This window comes from Oryx dammah, unplaced genomic scaffold (assembly GCF_014754425.2).
Source record: "Oryx dammah isolate SB20612 unplaced genomic scaffold, SCBI_Odam_1.1 HiC_scaffold_27, whole genome shotgun sequence".
Lineage (NCBI taxonomy): Eukaryota > Metazoa > Chordata > Mammalia > Artiodactyla > Bovidae > Oryx > Oryx dammah.
The window spans coordinates 98,224,100-98,240,934 of NW_024070211.1; the positions used below are offsets into that span (position 1 = coordinate 98,224,100).

General features: G+C 35.6%; 1 protein-coding gene across 13 annotated transcripts in view; it reads left to right on the forward strand.

Moving 5' to 3' along the window:
* Window positions 1–16,835, forward strand: part of PKP4 (plakophilin 4) — a 256,672-nt gene that overhangs the window by 164,906 nt on the left and 74,931 nt on the right. For all 13 annotated transcript variants that reach the window (XM_040229137.1, XM_040229141.1, XM_040229128.1 and 10 more), the window contains one exon: window positions 2,996–3,030. In XM_040229137.1, the coding sequence (XP_040085071.1) occupies window positions 2,996–3,030 (35 nt within the window). The remainder of the gene's footprint in view (window positions 1–2,995; window positions 3,031–16,835) is intronic.

The following is a 16,835-nucleotide window of genomic DNA, read 5'->3' on the forward strand; positions in this document are numbered from 1 at the left end:
AGCATCAATTCTTTGGTGCTCAGTCTTCCTTATGGTCTAACTCTCACTTCCGTACATAACTAGTGGAAGAACCATAGCTTTTTGCACCTTTGTGAGCAAAGTGATGTCTCTACTTTTTAATATGCCATCTGGGTTTGTCATAGCTTTCCTCCCAAGAGGCAAGTATCTTTTAATTGCTTGGCTATAGTCACTGTCCACAGTGATTTTGGAGCCCAGGAAAATAAAACTATCACTGCTTCCACTTTTCTCCTTTCTATTTGCCATGATGTGATGGGACTGGATACCATGATTTTAGTTTTTTCTAATGTTGAGTTTCAAGCCAGCTTATGAACAAAATAGTAATAATTTACATATACCTGATCCCTCAGAACAATGAAGAACTCAGTATTATTAATACTTTTTCCACAGTTTGTGTTAAAACCGTATATATTAGGGGCTTCCCAGATGGTACAGTGGTAAGGAATCCACCGGCCAGAGCAGGAAACACAAGACACAAGGGTTTGATCTCAGGGTCGGGAAGATCCCCTGGAGTAGGAAATGGCAACCCACTCCAGTATTCTTGCCTGGAAAATTCCATGGATGGAGGAGTCTGTCAGGCTGCAGTAGAGGGGCTTGCAAAGATTTGGACACGACTGTGCACACACACACACAAAACATCTGTGTGCCAAGCAGTATGCAGTGCACTTGACCTAAAGAGATGCACAAAACAGCCACAACCCTTGCCCAGTTTGAGCAGTTAAGATGACATATAATCTATGATCTAAAATTTCAAAATTAAAAAAAACTTATAAAGATATTTCATTAAGGTTTATGTAAATTTCAACCAGAAGATAATAGACTTTACCACTCCCAAGACACCTGAAGTATATTAAACATTTCTGGTTGGTAGTTTGATTTTAATATTGACAAAAAATGTGAATATGTTGATAGAAACACAGTTGGGTAATAGCAACTTTGGTGCTTAGAAAGCTAGTTTAGATGATAGGATTAAATGATAATATTCAAGAGAATTAGAATTCAGTTTTGGAAACCACTTTTGAGAATGTGGTAATATCTTCAGGAACAAGACAAGTATGCCATTTATTGATATTTGACTAAATTTTTATCTATTTTTTTCTTCCCATCAGTCCCTTTTGAAATTAGTTAGGAGTACATCAGGCGGAGGATCATGATCGGAAGCTGAAGATGAGCATTAACTGATTGACTCTGTTCACTGGGAGCATGTTCCCCTGGTCACAGCTAGTTCAGGGTCCCAGAATGTGAGCTGCTTGCAGATCACAGGCAAAATTGAACTTTGGGAGTTCTTACTGAATCTAGAGTTTTTAACCAGCAGGAGTTTCATCAGCCACTTAATGACTTGGGGAAAATATCAAGGGACTAACATGGACTTAAAATCTTACAACTACAACTCTGAAAGTATTGTTCTTTTCTTTATTTTAGAGTTTCCTTAAGTGCAAAGTCATGTACCTTTTCCTTAAATTTAATAAACACTTCCAGAATACTTCAGTATGTATTTGTTTCTGGTTTCTAAATAAAACACAAATGTTTAAAAAGAAAGAAATCCTTTTAGTTGTAACCCACAGAAAAAACCGCCTGCACTTTGATTTTTATTTTTCTACACTTCTTAGGCATATTGTGTGTGTCTATGTGTGCATGTGTGTGTGTTTAATACAAAAATGGAATCACAAGCTGTTCTATATAGCACAGTGGTAAGAAGCCCTGACTTTGAAATCCAACCATCCTTGGTTTAAATCCCAATTCTTCCATTTACTAATGGGATAAGGCTTTGTCCAGTTTTTCAATCTGTGAAATAAAGATAATAAGGTACCTCATTAGGTTGTTGTGAATAATATACAGGAGATAATATATGTGAGGTACTTTAACATTTAATGAATGCCTAATAATTCAGCCTCTCTTATTGCTTTGTTCTGCTACACTGTCCCCTGAGAACCATGCTTTCCTGTATTATTTTAAGGGAGGGGGTGGACAGGGAGGCTCAGATATGTTTTTATGCACTAATTTTTAAAATTGGTACTCTATAAACTGGGCTTCTCAGATGCCTCAGTGGTAAAGAATCCACCTGCCAATGCAGGAGACACAGGAGATGCAGGTTCTATCCCTAGGTGGGAAAGATCCTCTGGAGGAAGACCTAACCCACTCCAGTATTCTTGCTGGAGAATCCCATTGACCGAGGAGCCTGGCGGACTATAGTCATGGGGTTGCAGAGACTTGGACGTGACTGAGCATAGCACTCTGTAAGCTAAGAAAAATATAGAGTTAAAATTTACCCCAAATTTGTGAAACTTTGTGTTTTGATATAAAGATTTATGATATTTAAATTTTATAAGGCAATATTCAGTAAACTGACCCCATTAACTTATAGGTCTATTACAGCATCTAAGGCTTTTTTGAAAATAAGTAAAATGAATAAACTTAATAACAACCTTTTTGGTTCTTTTTAATGTATATGTCGTACAGTGTATGTTATATATATTGTTTTATATGTAGTTTTCATATAAATTATTCCACATAAAGCAGCATGCTGCTGATGCTGCTAAGTTGCTTCAGTCGTGTCTGACACTGTGCAACCCATGGACTGCAGCCCACCAGGCTCCTCTGTCCATGGGATTTTCCAGGCAAGAGTGCTGGAGTGGGGTGCCATTGCCTTCTCCAATAAAGCAGCGTAGGTCCTCATATAAGTACTGTGAAGGTCACAGTTAGCTGTGCTATTGTATTTGTCTTATTTAAGGAGAATCATATGTCTTTTTATAATTTGCCTTAAGTTCTAAGAAATACAAATTTGTCCCAGATTGACATAGGGGGTTAAATACTCTCTAAAAATTAATTTAGAACAGTCACTTTAAATTTTGTTTGAGGTTTTAATATACTTTTATATAATTAAATGTGAAAAGTGTTTATATGCAAAACAGATCCACAGTTAAAGTTTACAACAAAGGGAATAAATGTTCCATTTTTTTTCCTTCTTTTTCTCTAGCTCAACTGAGAAGTCATTTCCTTGGAGATCAACAGGTATGAGTTTTTATTCATATAAAAAAATCTTTCTTACGTTTTGCCCAAGCAAAGTCTGCTCTCTAAATTTACTGTCTCTTGATGAAATCAGTTAAGCCAAAACTTTAATAGTGACAATATTGAGCTACTTTGCTTAAAGGTAGTACTTCTTAATATGCTTAATTTTTTAAACATGTTTGAATAGATTTATATATGTCATTTGTAAAGAAATTAAAGGATTGAGCATCAATATTTTTAATGTCAATTCAATATTTGAATTTTTTATCATAAATACAATGATGCCCTCGCACACAGGTTTTTGTATAATCTTGGGAAGTTGGCTAATCACTTATCTAAGTCAAAGTCTCTCCTTTCACAGTTTTTGTTTTTTGTTTTTTTTTTTTTCATATTAAAAGAGAAGAGTTGCCTGAAATGTTCATTTTTTTGTACTCAAATGTGGACTACCTGATAGCTTCTAAAGTAGCCTGGAAGATTCTAATGTAGTCCATATTTTGTTTTTACCTTAAGTTCACCTCATATAAAGGATGAATTACATTAAGGAGAGTGTCTCCCACTTTCACAGATGTTTGATGTCTTCACTCATTAAATGTTTACTGAGCAGCCACATCATGAACCATATACTATAGACATTGCTCATTAGATAGTGATGGACTCCACACACATGCCCCTTGCCTCTCATGAAGCTTATAATGTGCGGGACAATGCCAGCAACTTATAAATGCTAGATTAGGCCTTGATATCCAAATACTCTGACAGTTTTTAAACAAAGGTTGAATTCAGTAAAACTCAAATCACTAAATGCCTGGTATCTGAGTTTATCTGAACCTGATACCAGGATTCTGGTGTTATTTATAGTGTATACAAGGCTCTTTGCTATTTTCTAAAGAAGCTATTCCCAAGAAATGTAGTGTTTTATTCAAAGCATAGATGACGTGTAGTATGGAGGCTTCGCAGGTGGCACATTTGCAAAGAATCCACCTTCAGTGCAGGAGACGGCAGAAGACACAGGTTTGATCCCTGGGTTGCAAGATCCCCTGGAATAGGAAGGGCAACTCACTCCAGTATTCTTGCCTGAGAAATCCCATGGACAGAAGGAGGAGCCTGGCAGGCTGCAATCCATGGGGTCTCAAAGAGTTGGACATGACGGAGCTACTGAGCACAAAGATGAAGAAGAGACGTGAAAATCTACTTAACAATAAGACTTACAAACAGCAGTTTAATAGTAGGAAAGACATGGCATGAAATAATATGTGGTTAACTGCCAAGTAAGTATTATGCAGGAAACATCGTCATCAAATGGACAGTCCATTTGTGAGATGACTTTGCAGGGGTGAGCCTGGAGCCTGGGGCGTGACTGGCAGACCAGCTGTGGGGAGAGTATTGTCATTGTCACAGCAGCAGAGACGACAAAAATGTCTCAAGGGAACATTTAAAACTGGTTTGGGAGATGATAAGACGGGCAAAGACCACACTGGGCCAAATTACAGAGATCTGTAAATACCAGGGACTTTGAACTTCCTACAGGTCATGGGGAGCTACTGGAAATCCTTTGAGCAAAAAGTCATTCGATTTAAACATTCCTCAGGAGACGTGGCAGTGCTGTGAACTGTTAAAAAGAGATGTGAAGATTTCAGTTTAAAGAAAAATACAGAGTGCATTTGCTACTAAGCTATGGCAGAACTCTACCATTTAATATAAAATTCTCCTGTAAGTTCATATTTAATACTGCATCTTTAATTTATTCCCAAAATATTTCTTGAGAGCCTAGTTGGCTCGCACATAGTTGTCACTGTTTAAAACAGATATCCTTGCCCTCTTAAGTGTTTCAGGTCTAGTGGAGATATATAGCCCTATACACTTAAAATTGGGGAGGGGAATTCTTTAAAGAAAAACTATAAGTATATATCATATTTACCCATAGCTCTGTTTTGGGACATTCAGGTGTTTTTCATGGGTATAAATAATGTTATGGTAAACATCCTTGTATATAAAATTATACCTGCAGCTTTGATATACCTTTTAGGCTAGGTTTTCCCAAGGAAGAAAACTATTCAAAGTCTATGAACATTTTCAAGGCTTTTTAGATGTATAACCAAGTTGTTTTCCTCGAAGAGTTGTATTCATTCCCCTTCCCTTTTGGTATGTGAGGTCAGTCCTCTCACTCGCTCATTAGTGTCATCGTTTATATTTCTAGCTATAAAATATTTCGATATCCTGTCATTGCCCCATTCTCTTGGAATGCTAGCATTTGATAGGCGGAAGTTCTTCACAGCCCAAGGAAAATAGCTGTATCAGTCAGGGCCCAATCACCCAAAGAGGTAACTGTTCCTGGAAGCTGCTGCCATGTCTAGGACTGCAGGGACCAAGCGCTGCGTGGGTTGCCACCAAATTGTAGCAATGGTGGGAGGTAGAGCAAGGCAGTCTTCCAGCATTAGCTAGAACCACAAAGGAGATACAGCCTTCCCAGAGAAGGTCTACTTCCTGAAGTAGACCCAGAGAAACAGCCTGGCTGAAGTAAGCTGGAGGGAGCAGTTGTAGATTTCTAACTACCAAAGCCAGGCAGGCACAGTATGTAATTGTATTGATGTACTCGTAAAGAGAATGAGCTTAGATTATGAAGACACCCAAGAGGGAATGACCATTCCTTAGCATCCTTTCTACCTCTCCTCCCAACCGGTGTGTTCACTCAGTTTCAATCATTTGACCACCTTCTTCCCGGTGGCTCAGAGGGTAAAGCATCTGTCTGCAATGCCAGAGACCCGGGTTTGATTCCTGGGTTGGGAAGATCCCCAGGAGAAGGAAATGGCAACTCACTCCAGTATTCTTGCCTGGAGAATCCTGTGGATGGAGGAGCCTGGTAGGCTACAGTCCACAGGGTTTCAAAGAGTCAGACACGACTGAGTGACTTCACTTTCTTTCTTTCTTCATGATTTACTAATGCATAAAATAGAGATAGATAAAATATTATAGATAATTTGTAAAACATTATGTTTCATTTAATATATAAATATTGTATAATCTTTTATTTTTATACATATGCCAACTAGCTCACCAAATACTTTAGTGTTTAGGGAAATAGAGCTTCAGTAATTCATCTTCACCACATGCACATTCATAATTCACACCTGATAACTATACTTCATCCCTTACTTAAATCAGAGTATACTCCTGCACAAGTTCATATTCCAACATGGAGGTATTCCATTTACTTACCCTCTTTCCTTCTTCAGGGAAACATAACCTTCAAACACAGCAAACACAAATGCTATTTACTTCACTCTATTATTTTAACTACATTAATGTTACTTGTGTGTTTTCTTAAATTTGCCTACTTTTCAGCCATTCTTAAGGCATTTCAGTTATAACGATGGCAACAAGCTATAATGATAAGAGTAGAAATTTGAAATTTGATTATATGAATAAAAGAAATATCTGGTTTGTTTCATAATCCTTTTTCTAAGCAGTTATAGATGCCCTTAAGTTCGATTGTGAGTAAATGGGATGAAATGACAGTATCGCTGCTACTTGTAAAGTTTGTTATCTTCTCTTTACCAGTATGCGTGCCGAAATACTGACTGTAATATGAAAATAATCTTGTTTTAAAATTTGACAGTCCCGCCCAGAATGAGGTAGAGATGGCTTAAATATAAAATATATTTTAAAAGTCTTTGGTCTGTTTTGTCTTTGGCTAGGTCTTGGCAAAAGAAACATCTTTATTCAATTATCTTGGTTTCCTAAATAAAAAAGGATCACATGAAAGGATTTAGGATTGGAGGTCTGTCATTGTTCCTCATTTTTCTTTAGTATTTTGAACATTTACTTGAAGACAATTTCTCTACCCTTTCTTTTTCTCTTTTTGGTATTACAAATTTGACTTGAAAAGATTTTCAGCAACAAAGTGAATTGATAGCAAGGCAATAATTTGATCCCTACCAGAAATTGAGACCAACTGCTGAATTTGTTTTTAAATAGCTAACTTACTATAGAGTCATTTTCTAGGGAAGAGCTCAAGAGGCCGTAGGCAGAAAAGATTTCCATTTGTGATTCAGTTCAGGATAATCAGGTTGCTTGTTTTTTTCTTGGTTGGTTGGTTGGTTGGTTTGGTTGATTTTTAACTCGTACCAGGGATTGTAGGCTCTTGGAAAGTAAAAGGCCAAAACTTTGAATACTCAGAGAGATAACTTCCCAAGCCATATGGAATAATCACCCATTCTACAACACATTTCTATTTTCCTAGATTGATTGGGAAGCAGTCTTAAGGAGAAGCTCCCCTGGATGTTATAAAGTTGTTTTAAGCATATATGCTTTGTTGTTATCTTGCATTTCTGTTGTCTTCTGTCCTCATTATTCTGTATTTTCTATCTTATCAGCATTATATATCTGCTCTCTAAAAATGGCAATGCACCTCCTCTTCTCTTTTCTGCAGAGGAGAGTTTATCATTTTCTGTTTGGCTTTGTCTTTTCTATAGCCTTGCATTCCTTATGACCGTGGATTTTGTGAATGTGTTTGTGTATATTCTGCTGCAAAGGAGTGAAGGGGGAATGTTGTCTTAGTGTTCCTGTTTCCCCTTTTGTTAATGTGCCATTTTTCCACTCTTCACACCTTCATCCCAGTGTAAGTATTTCTGCAGTCTCTTGTGTTCCGCCAAAATTTGAGGTAGCTGTTAAGAACCCATATAATACAATAGAAAAAAAAATCCATATTCATAGAAAAAGTATAATAGAATAATAGGTAAAGACCTGAAGAAAGTGAGAATGCAAATTTATGCACAAGTAATTATATTTTTCATGATGGAAAATATTATATTATGGAAGGTATCTTCTAAAGGATAAACCTTGGCCTTTCCCGTCTTTTAAGAAGTAGCACACCAATTCAGTCATAAAAATAACCAAACACTGTGTACTCTTTGCATCAGAAAGAAGGGCTGTTGAGTAAACAAGGTACTATTGTATAGCACAGGAAACTGTATTCACTATCCTGTGATAAACCAGAATGGAAAAGAATATGAAAAAGAATATACATATGTATAACTGGGTCATTTTGCTGTACTGAAGATATTAACATTGTAATTCAAGGAAATTTTTTTTTAATTTGCTGGAAGTATGAAGTGAAAAAAAAATAAAAGACATAGAAACATAAAAGTAGGGTAAATTTCTGGTTGACCAAAAGGCACTAAGGGATTAATAAACTTGGATGGGTCTTTCACTATAAGAAGGAGAAAAACTATGAATGATTGATTCCATTCCATTCATATATTTGATGTTTGACAATACGTGTGAAAGAGAAGGAGAAAGATGGTGGTAAAATAGAAATTTTAAGCTGATCAGATTATTTAACTTAGTGCTACATTTATTTATTGTGGAATATGTACTGAAGTGCCATAATTTTAACATGCCATCCATTTAAACCATTATTGTATAGTATATACAGATATTATTTAACATATACAAGTAAATTTAAGAGTTTTTCAAAGGTTTTTTATTTTTAACATTTTCTTTATACATTTAAATTTTGCTTCTAAATGGACACAAGTTTTCTTCCACTGGGATGGGTTTAAAAAAAAAAACATAAATACTGAAGATAAAAGATAATTGAGAGACTAGCCCTAGTCAATTTATTTTTCTTTTTTCCTCCATCTGGAGCAAGTAATTTACAACACAAAAAAGCATCAGCACATCATGAGACAAGACCACACTTAAACAAGAACACTTTATGCCTCAGTAGGAATGTACTGAATTTGTAAAGGAGATACAGTAGGAAGTTATATTATACATATTCATAAGCAGAATATTAGATTAGCAATCATGTATAAAGGACTATTACTGAGCTTGAATTTTATGATTTATTATGGCTATAAATTGTATAAATGACAAAATTTTGTTTCTGCTTCTCTTCCAAATACCAAGAGGAATATGAATTTCTCTTAATATCAGCCTTGGAGTCCTAAGCTTTTCCTTGCTTATTTTTCAGGCCTTTTTTTAGTAACATAGTCATTATAGTCTTCTTACCACAATTGCAGTGTTGTAGCTTCCTAAACACTACTATGAAGGTTCACTTAGCTTTTTCATATTTTGTTACAAAAGGCATGCTTTTTTTTTCTCTTTGAAGAATGTTTCTTACTTAAAATAAATAGAAGAATTTGGAGTAAAAGCTAAAAATTTCCCTCATTCCCACATCTACCCGTACCATGACCATTGCGCCAAACACCTACACACACACACACACCTGTACACACACACACACAGTAAATCTGAAAACAAACCAAACTGGTGAGTGTGTGTGTGTAAATATCTGTACATCTGCATTTGTTTTCTTTTTACTACAGTGAAGATAATATATTATACATTGTTCTGTGACTTACTTTTTTCCTTAACAACATAGTAAATCCATGCATGTGTTTCTAAAACACTATGTATAAAGATCTGCCTCCTGTTTAATGGGTGTCTATTGTTTAGAAAATTATATAACCAGTTCCTTTTTAGTGAACATTTTTTTGTTTTTTCCCAGTTTTGCTCTTTGACAAGCAATGGTAAAAATTATCACTGCATATCTGAGTGTCTCACTTGATCACATTTTTAAGGATAACTGCTTGGACAAGGGTATATACATTTCTATTTTGGCAAATAGTGTCAATTTGCCCGTGAAAATGCTTAGTGAGATGTAGGAGGGGGAGACTTTTCCTCTACCCTCTTGGGTTAAGTAATTGGGGGCCTGTGAATTTAACTGACAATAGAGAGATTAATAAGAATAATAAAAACCCTGAGTATTCATATGGCATCACTGACTCGATGGACGTGAGTCTGAGTGAACTCCAGGAGTTGGTGGTGGACAGGGAGGCCTGGTGTGCTGCAATTCATGGGGTCGCAAAGAGTTGGACACGACTGAGCGACTGAACTGAACTGAACTGAAGTAATTCATATGCATATAAAGCTCACAAAAGTAGTAGTTCCCTAAATGACTAGGGTTGGGGGTTATATACCTAACTTACTGGAAAGGATGCAGGCAGGAAAGGCTTCTGTAGGTAGAACAAATGGATTTCCAGGAGAACCAATGGGAGATAAGACAGTTTGTGATGATGTTTGTTTATGCAGGTACAAGGTGCAAGTGGTCTCTCCGTTTTGTTTTTTTTTTTTAATTCCATAAAATTCCTCCAGAAGGAATCCATGGCAGCCTCCCTCCCAGAAGTTTTCTGCTCTTAGTGAAATAAGGGAAGCTACAAAAAGCCTTCTTTCTGGTATCTGTTGAATCTCAAATATTTTAGTTTAGAATAACCTTCATGCAAACTCTCCAGGTCCAAGTTCATCCCCACAAACATATATTCCTACCTTTACCAACTGTTACGCCTGTCCATGCTTCCCATGTTACCAGTGGTTAGTAACATTTGAAGTGTAAATCATCATGATTATTTAAATTTTTAATAATTTATTAGGCTTTTAAGAAAATTGTTTCCAATTTCTCTTTAAGCCTCATTTGCAGATTAAAGAGGGTAAATTATTTAAAGAAATAATTATTAAATATTCATTAAATCACATTGCCTGGAGACTTCAGCATACCACTGACCATTCTATTATTTGATTAATTCTTATGAAAGTTGGAGTTATACCTGATCTTAAACTTACTAATTTTGTTACGTTACCTGTCAGCTTTGCTTTCTTCTCTTTGAATATATCTGATACAGTTTTCTGTCAACAAAAATGCAACAACCACTATCAAAACAAGTAAAAAAAAAAAATTTTTTTATCACCACTGGAGGTAATTTGAGTAACAAATAACCTCACTCCAGAGGTTCCCAAACTTTGGTGCATATTAAAATTGCCTGTGGAGTTGTTAAAATATTATTCCCACGCCTCCCTACACATGACCAATTCCTAAAGTGTGGGGCCCAAACCAGACATCAATGATCTTTTAAGATCCACCTTTAAACAGCAGGTGATTCCACTCTGCTGTTTGAGAACCACTGCCTTACTCATAATTAAGTTAATTTACTTACTAGTAATTAAAGAGAAGAATTAAAATTTTATCCTTTCTGTCCTGTATGTATTTTTCCCCAGGATCACCCAATAACCCTAGACAGTGTAATAAATACAGAAAAATCAATAAAATTAGAAAATCAGCAATTTACAACCCTTAATGAAATCATTGATTCAAGCAAAGATTATTAATGTATGCAAAAACCTCTATGTTCTTAATCCTAGCTGCACTTTAGAATTACCTTGTGAATTTTTTAAAAGTCCTAATATTCAGACCAGAACTTAGGCTGAGTGACTTGGCATATCTGAATGTGGGACTCAGTCAGCAGTAGTTTCTAAATTCTGCACCCTATACTTCCACCCCAGGCAACCAAGTTGTGTGGTGTGCAACCAAGGCTGAGAATCCTTGCATTAGTAGAAAGGAAGGTGGTAAACTTGAAAATACAAACATCAGGCTGCCACCACTTGAATTGGCTGATTGATCTGAGCAAATAAAAAAGTTATGATATGACAGGATGTAAAGTACGTGGCACCCTTCGTAAAGTACTCTAACCCACGGAAGCTTGACCTGAAAGCTTTTTATCTCTAAATTTCTGCTTACAAGAAAAATTGTAGTTCAAGGTTGTGTAAATGATACCATGAGAAATCCATCAAACAAGTTCAGCATGTGGCACATCCTGTGAGTTTATCGCTATGGTTCCAGCAGTGAACCAAGAAAATGAAAATGAAGGAATGGGAAATCCTTTTTAGATTTAAAGAACAATCACAAATGCAATCAGTGAACCTTGTTTTAGCCTGACTAGTGCATGCCACTGAAGAAAGACATTTGTGAGACAGCAGAAAGATTTTGAATATGAGCTAATTATATGGCATTATGGAATAATGGTAGTTTTCTGTAGTCCTTATTTTATAGAGCTACAAGTGGAAGTCTTGAGAGTTCTGATGATCTCATGTGAGAGGTCTGTTTTAAAATTCTCTAACAAAAGAAAGGGAAAAGATGAATGGAGCATGAAAAGTGTGGCATAATATAATTATTAAATCTGGGAGGTGGTTAATTATACTTTTCTCTATTTTTATATGTGTTTGAAAGTTTATTTCTAAAAAATTTAAATACAAATTCTGTAAACAAAGGGGGTTAAATTGTACATCAGAGTGACATATGTTAAAGCCTGCCAAGTGTTGCCATACTCCGAAGGCAGCCTCTGATAGCAACGAAACCAACTATGAGACAGTGACGTGCTGTTAGGCAGTGCGTGGTACTTTAAGTTTCCACATAAATGAGATTTTGCTAACATTAAGCAAAATTACCTCTAGTGTGCTGGGCATCAGCTTAGAACTCCACATTTGTCCCTCTGTGCATGGGTGTTTGTGCCACCAAATAAGAATATTAGCATTTTGCTTTAGTCAGTGTATATCTGAATGTTCCCGAGCCAGTTATTCGTGATGTATGAGCATATCCCTGAGAAGCTTAAAGATTTTGAGTTAGTACTTCATGTAAAAATCAAATATCCAGTTTTAGCCTTTAACATTTTATGTTTAATTCAAACATGTCAAATAAATATTTAAATTCTCTCATGCTTTTAGTGATAATGTGAAGAAATATTCTATTAGCTAAAATAAAATAGAAATTGTCAAGTCAGAAAGCTCCTCTTTTTCCATTACCACTTCCTCAACACACTGAGCAGCACTTCCTCAGTTTACAATTGTTACTTTGATCTGTGTGTGCGTGTGTTAAGTCACTTCAGTCGTGTGTGACTCGTTGTGACCCCATGGACTGTAGTCCACCAACCACCTCTGTCCATGGGATTCTCCAGGCAAGAATTCTGGAATGGGTTGCCATGCCCTCCTCCAGGGTGTCTTCCCAACTCAGGGATCGAACCTACATCTCCTGCGGCTCCTACATTGCAGGCGGATTCTTTACCACTGAGCCACTGGGGAAGCTTAGTTGTTCCTTCGGAAAACATTAAAAAGGCTACCATCTATAACGCCACATTTCACCAATACAGAATTGTAAAGTAAAAATTAAAAATAAATTAATTAATTAATTTAAAAAAAAAAAAAAACAAAGTTAGCCTACCTTTAGCTTTATCTTGATAATCTTTATCCAAATAGATAATCCAATAGAAAAGTACAGAAAAAAAGTTTCACAAGCCCCATTCATTGCTTTTGGTGGTGAATATATATGGATTATTTTTTAAGATTCTTTTTGTTTTTTTTAATAGAAGAAGTCTATCTCGTATCTCCCATTAGCAAATACTTTTATTGATGTATTTGATAACTTTTCTTCCCATAAAAGAATGAAATTTGTCTTTGAAAAATTATTTTAGTGATTTTTGAGCACTTATTTTCCATAGAGTTCACTTTACAGCTTCCCAGGTGGCTTAGTGGTAGAATCTGCCAGCCAAGCAGGGTTCGATCCCTGGATGGGGAAGATCCCCTAGAGAAGGAAATGGCAACCCACTCCAGTATTCTTTTTTTTATGATCTTCTTTAACTTGCCTTTATTGCTCAGATTATTTTTGTTATTTATCCATGCTGATGAATTGTAGTTCACTCATTTTCACCATTGAATTGCATGAATATGCCACAGTTAATTTATTCCTTTTCTTGTTGATGTGCAGTTGGGTTGTTACTAGTGTTTTTTTTTTCAATTAATTCATTTTTTATTGAAGGATAATTACTTTACAGAATGTTGCTGTTTTCTGTCAAACCTCAACCTGAATCAGCCATAGGTATAGCTATATCCCCTTCCTTTTGAACCTCCCTCCCATCTCCCTCCCCATCCCACCCTACTAGGTTGATAGACACTCCAGTATTCTTGCCTGGAAAATCCAGTGAACAGAGGAGCCTAGTGGGCCATAGTCCATGGGTCACAAAGAGTCAATCACTTAGCAACTAAACTACCACCACCACTCTTTTTACATGACAGCAAATCCCTTATTCTTTTCTCAGCTTTTCTCGTTAGGAAGTGAGCCCCCTGGCCTTCCATGAACAATCACCTGTTGAACTTGGACACTTCATAGTGGGATCTGTTTCTGTTCATCTTTGTATTTCTAAACTTACTATTTCTGTAATTTTTCTTTTGTAGATAAAAGAGTATAAATTTTTATGATAGGTGTAACACCTGTATTTTTATTAGTACCCAGACTAAAACCACTTAATAAACACTCATCTTAATTTCCATTACTTGTAGAAATTCCTCTATTTTTTTTTTTTTTTTCTAAAAATTAGTTGTAATCATTTTGAGTCCCTGGACAGAATTCAGGAATTTAAAAGTATTTTTTAACAAGAGCTCTTTCTGATGACATACCAAGCAAAATTATTTTTCAGATTTGTCATTGTAGAGATCAGAGTACTTCATACCAATTTATACAGATATGAAGTTTGCTTAAACTATGAGACTAAATTCAGGTAGATGAGCTTTTACAATGGATTTTAAGGCAGACTAGTTGATGTTTAGAGCAAGGTTGAAAGTGAACTAGAAGGTACTTTGTTAATATGGTTTCTGTTTTCCAAGGCTTTTAACACAGTGTTTTCTGGATGAGTAAAAACTTTAGGGACATTGTCTTACTAATATTTAAAAGAAAGTAAGAGCATGCATAAGAGTCAAGAATTTAGATATACTCAAGAGAACCAGACTAGAAATAGCTTCATAAAACATGGTCTTCTGTTCATTCTTCTAAGTTTTTACTTCCATGAAAACCCAACTTTTAAAGGATATCGTATGTGTATAATAGTTTATAGTTGTCAACAAACTCCAAATATGTATAATATTCTTAAAATATCAGCAGTATCCATCTATGTCTTATGTGGATTAAAGAACATTCTTATGCTTCATGCTTCCGTCACCCTATTTACATATTCATGCTGAATCAGGATTTGCCAATGTTCTCATTGTCTCTAGTAATAAGGCTACCTTCTATAGAAATGAATCTTGTACATCAGGGAAGCTACTGAAGAGGTCAAGTCTTTGGGGGGACCATTTTCCAGGTGCCCTTCCAGAATTTGGCTGAGAGCTTTACTTAGCTGTTGAAGGCACTGGAATACTATTTCTGCAACAGCTCTCTGGAAAGTAGACTCCCTCCTGAGCCTCTGATCCTAGGAAAAGTGATAGTCCCAATGCCAAATAGCAAGTGGAGTCCCCATAAGACTAAATACTCTGCTCATTTTTCACAGTGTTGCCCCTGTGTGTGATAGCCTTAACCAGCTCCTAGGCCAGAGTTGGGGAAAATGTCACATGCCCAGTTCCCTTAACAAAGAAAGTATCATCTGCCTTAACACTGTGTGCTGTTACCATCCGAAGAGCCCTGCCAGCACTCTCACTACACTACTTTTATGAAAGGGCATACCCGTAAATGCTGTAGCAACTCAGGACAGGGAGAATCTAGCATAAAGTTACAGCACACTGGTTTGTGAAAGACTAGTTACAGGGTTGTACGTGCTGTCTCCTTACTACTGATCTCTAGGTTTCTGTTTCCATGGTAATTTTACATACAGTATAGACCTCTGTCATTTCATATAACATAAACAGACACATAGATTAACAAAGCAGAGGCGTTTTAAGAATTTCAAGTTCTTTAAAGAAGTCTTAGACTTTTTACTGAGCATATTTTCATGCGTATTCAGTATGTATCGGGGAGATATATCACAGAAAAGATAAAATAATTCACCTAATATTTCATCTTTTACTGTGAGCTTAATGGGGTGGATAATATAACATTTTCAATAGCCCCACAACATTATTGTCCCTTAACACAAATATTTTTCTTAGCTGCAACATTCTACTTTTTCTAATTAATAGCCCTTTTTTGAGTAATACTCAGGCATTCAGATGAAATGTAGCAGGCAAAAAGGACCATGCTTCCACAAATCCCCTAATCTTAATCACAGATGGAGATTACTTCATTCTACTTTGAAGCTTTTTCAAATTCTGTGTTTATAGACATTCATTTTCTTGGAAGATGCTAATTTGATGCTTGAAAATGTCCTGTAGTATATTTCTGGTATCCCAGAAAACATGTTTATGATTTTTTTTTAAGAAAAGGTAACACATGTTTTCACAGATGTAAACACATGTTTTCACAGATTAAAGAAATAGCATTCATACTTTGCCATTTTTACTCATAAAAATGCCTTAATTTCATGTTCTGATTGTATTAAATCACAACATGCCAACTTTTTAATTATAGTTTAAAGCATTAATCATGAAATGATTAACCCCATCATGTAAGTCTCTGTGGGTTTCTCTGATAAATTTTACTATATCTGCTTCCATTCCACATAGCAGATATTTTTAAAAGACATTCATTTGAAAGATTGTGTAAATAATGCATAATTAGTCATTGTGACATGCCATGCTACAGTAAGGAATGCTTTATTTAGTAATTTGGAAATGACCCTTATGTCTACCTGAGGTATAGTGGTTGTGTGTACATACATTTATGTGTCCATATGTATTTGGTGGATTATAAGTTTTCAAAGAAGCAGTAAATAATAGCAAAACTATTTTGAAAAAAAGTTTTAATTTTCTTTTAATGATTCAGAAGAGATTTCAGTGTCTTTTTCTCTTCACAGATATACATTGTAATTGGACTCTACTATAGAAGTAGAAAAATGACTGAAGACCTTATTCATAGTATAGAATTTGGTTATTTTATAATTCATATTAAATGAATGTTTCACCAATTTTGTAGAATTTTGTTTTATATTTACTGAAATGTAAAGCACAGAGTATGTACGGTATGCTCTAAACCCAGTTATTTAGGTCTTCAAATTAGATTTTTGGCATATACGAATTTAATATTTTAATGTTCCAGTACTTTGACCACTTGATGC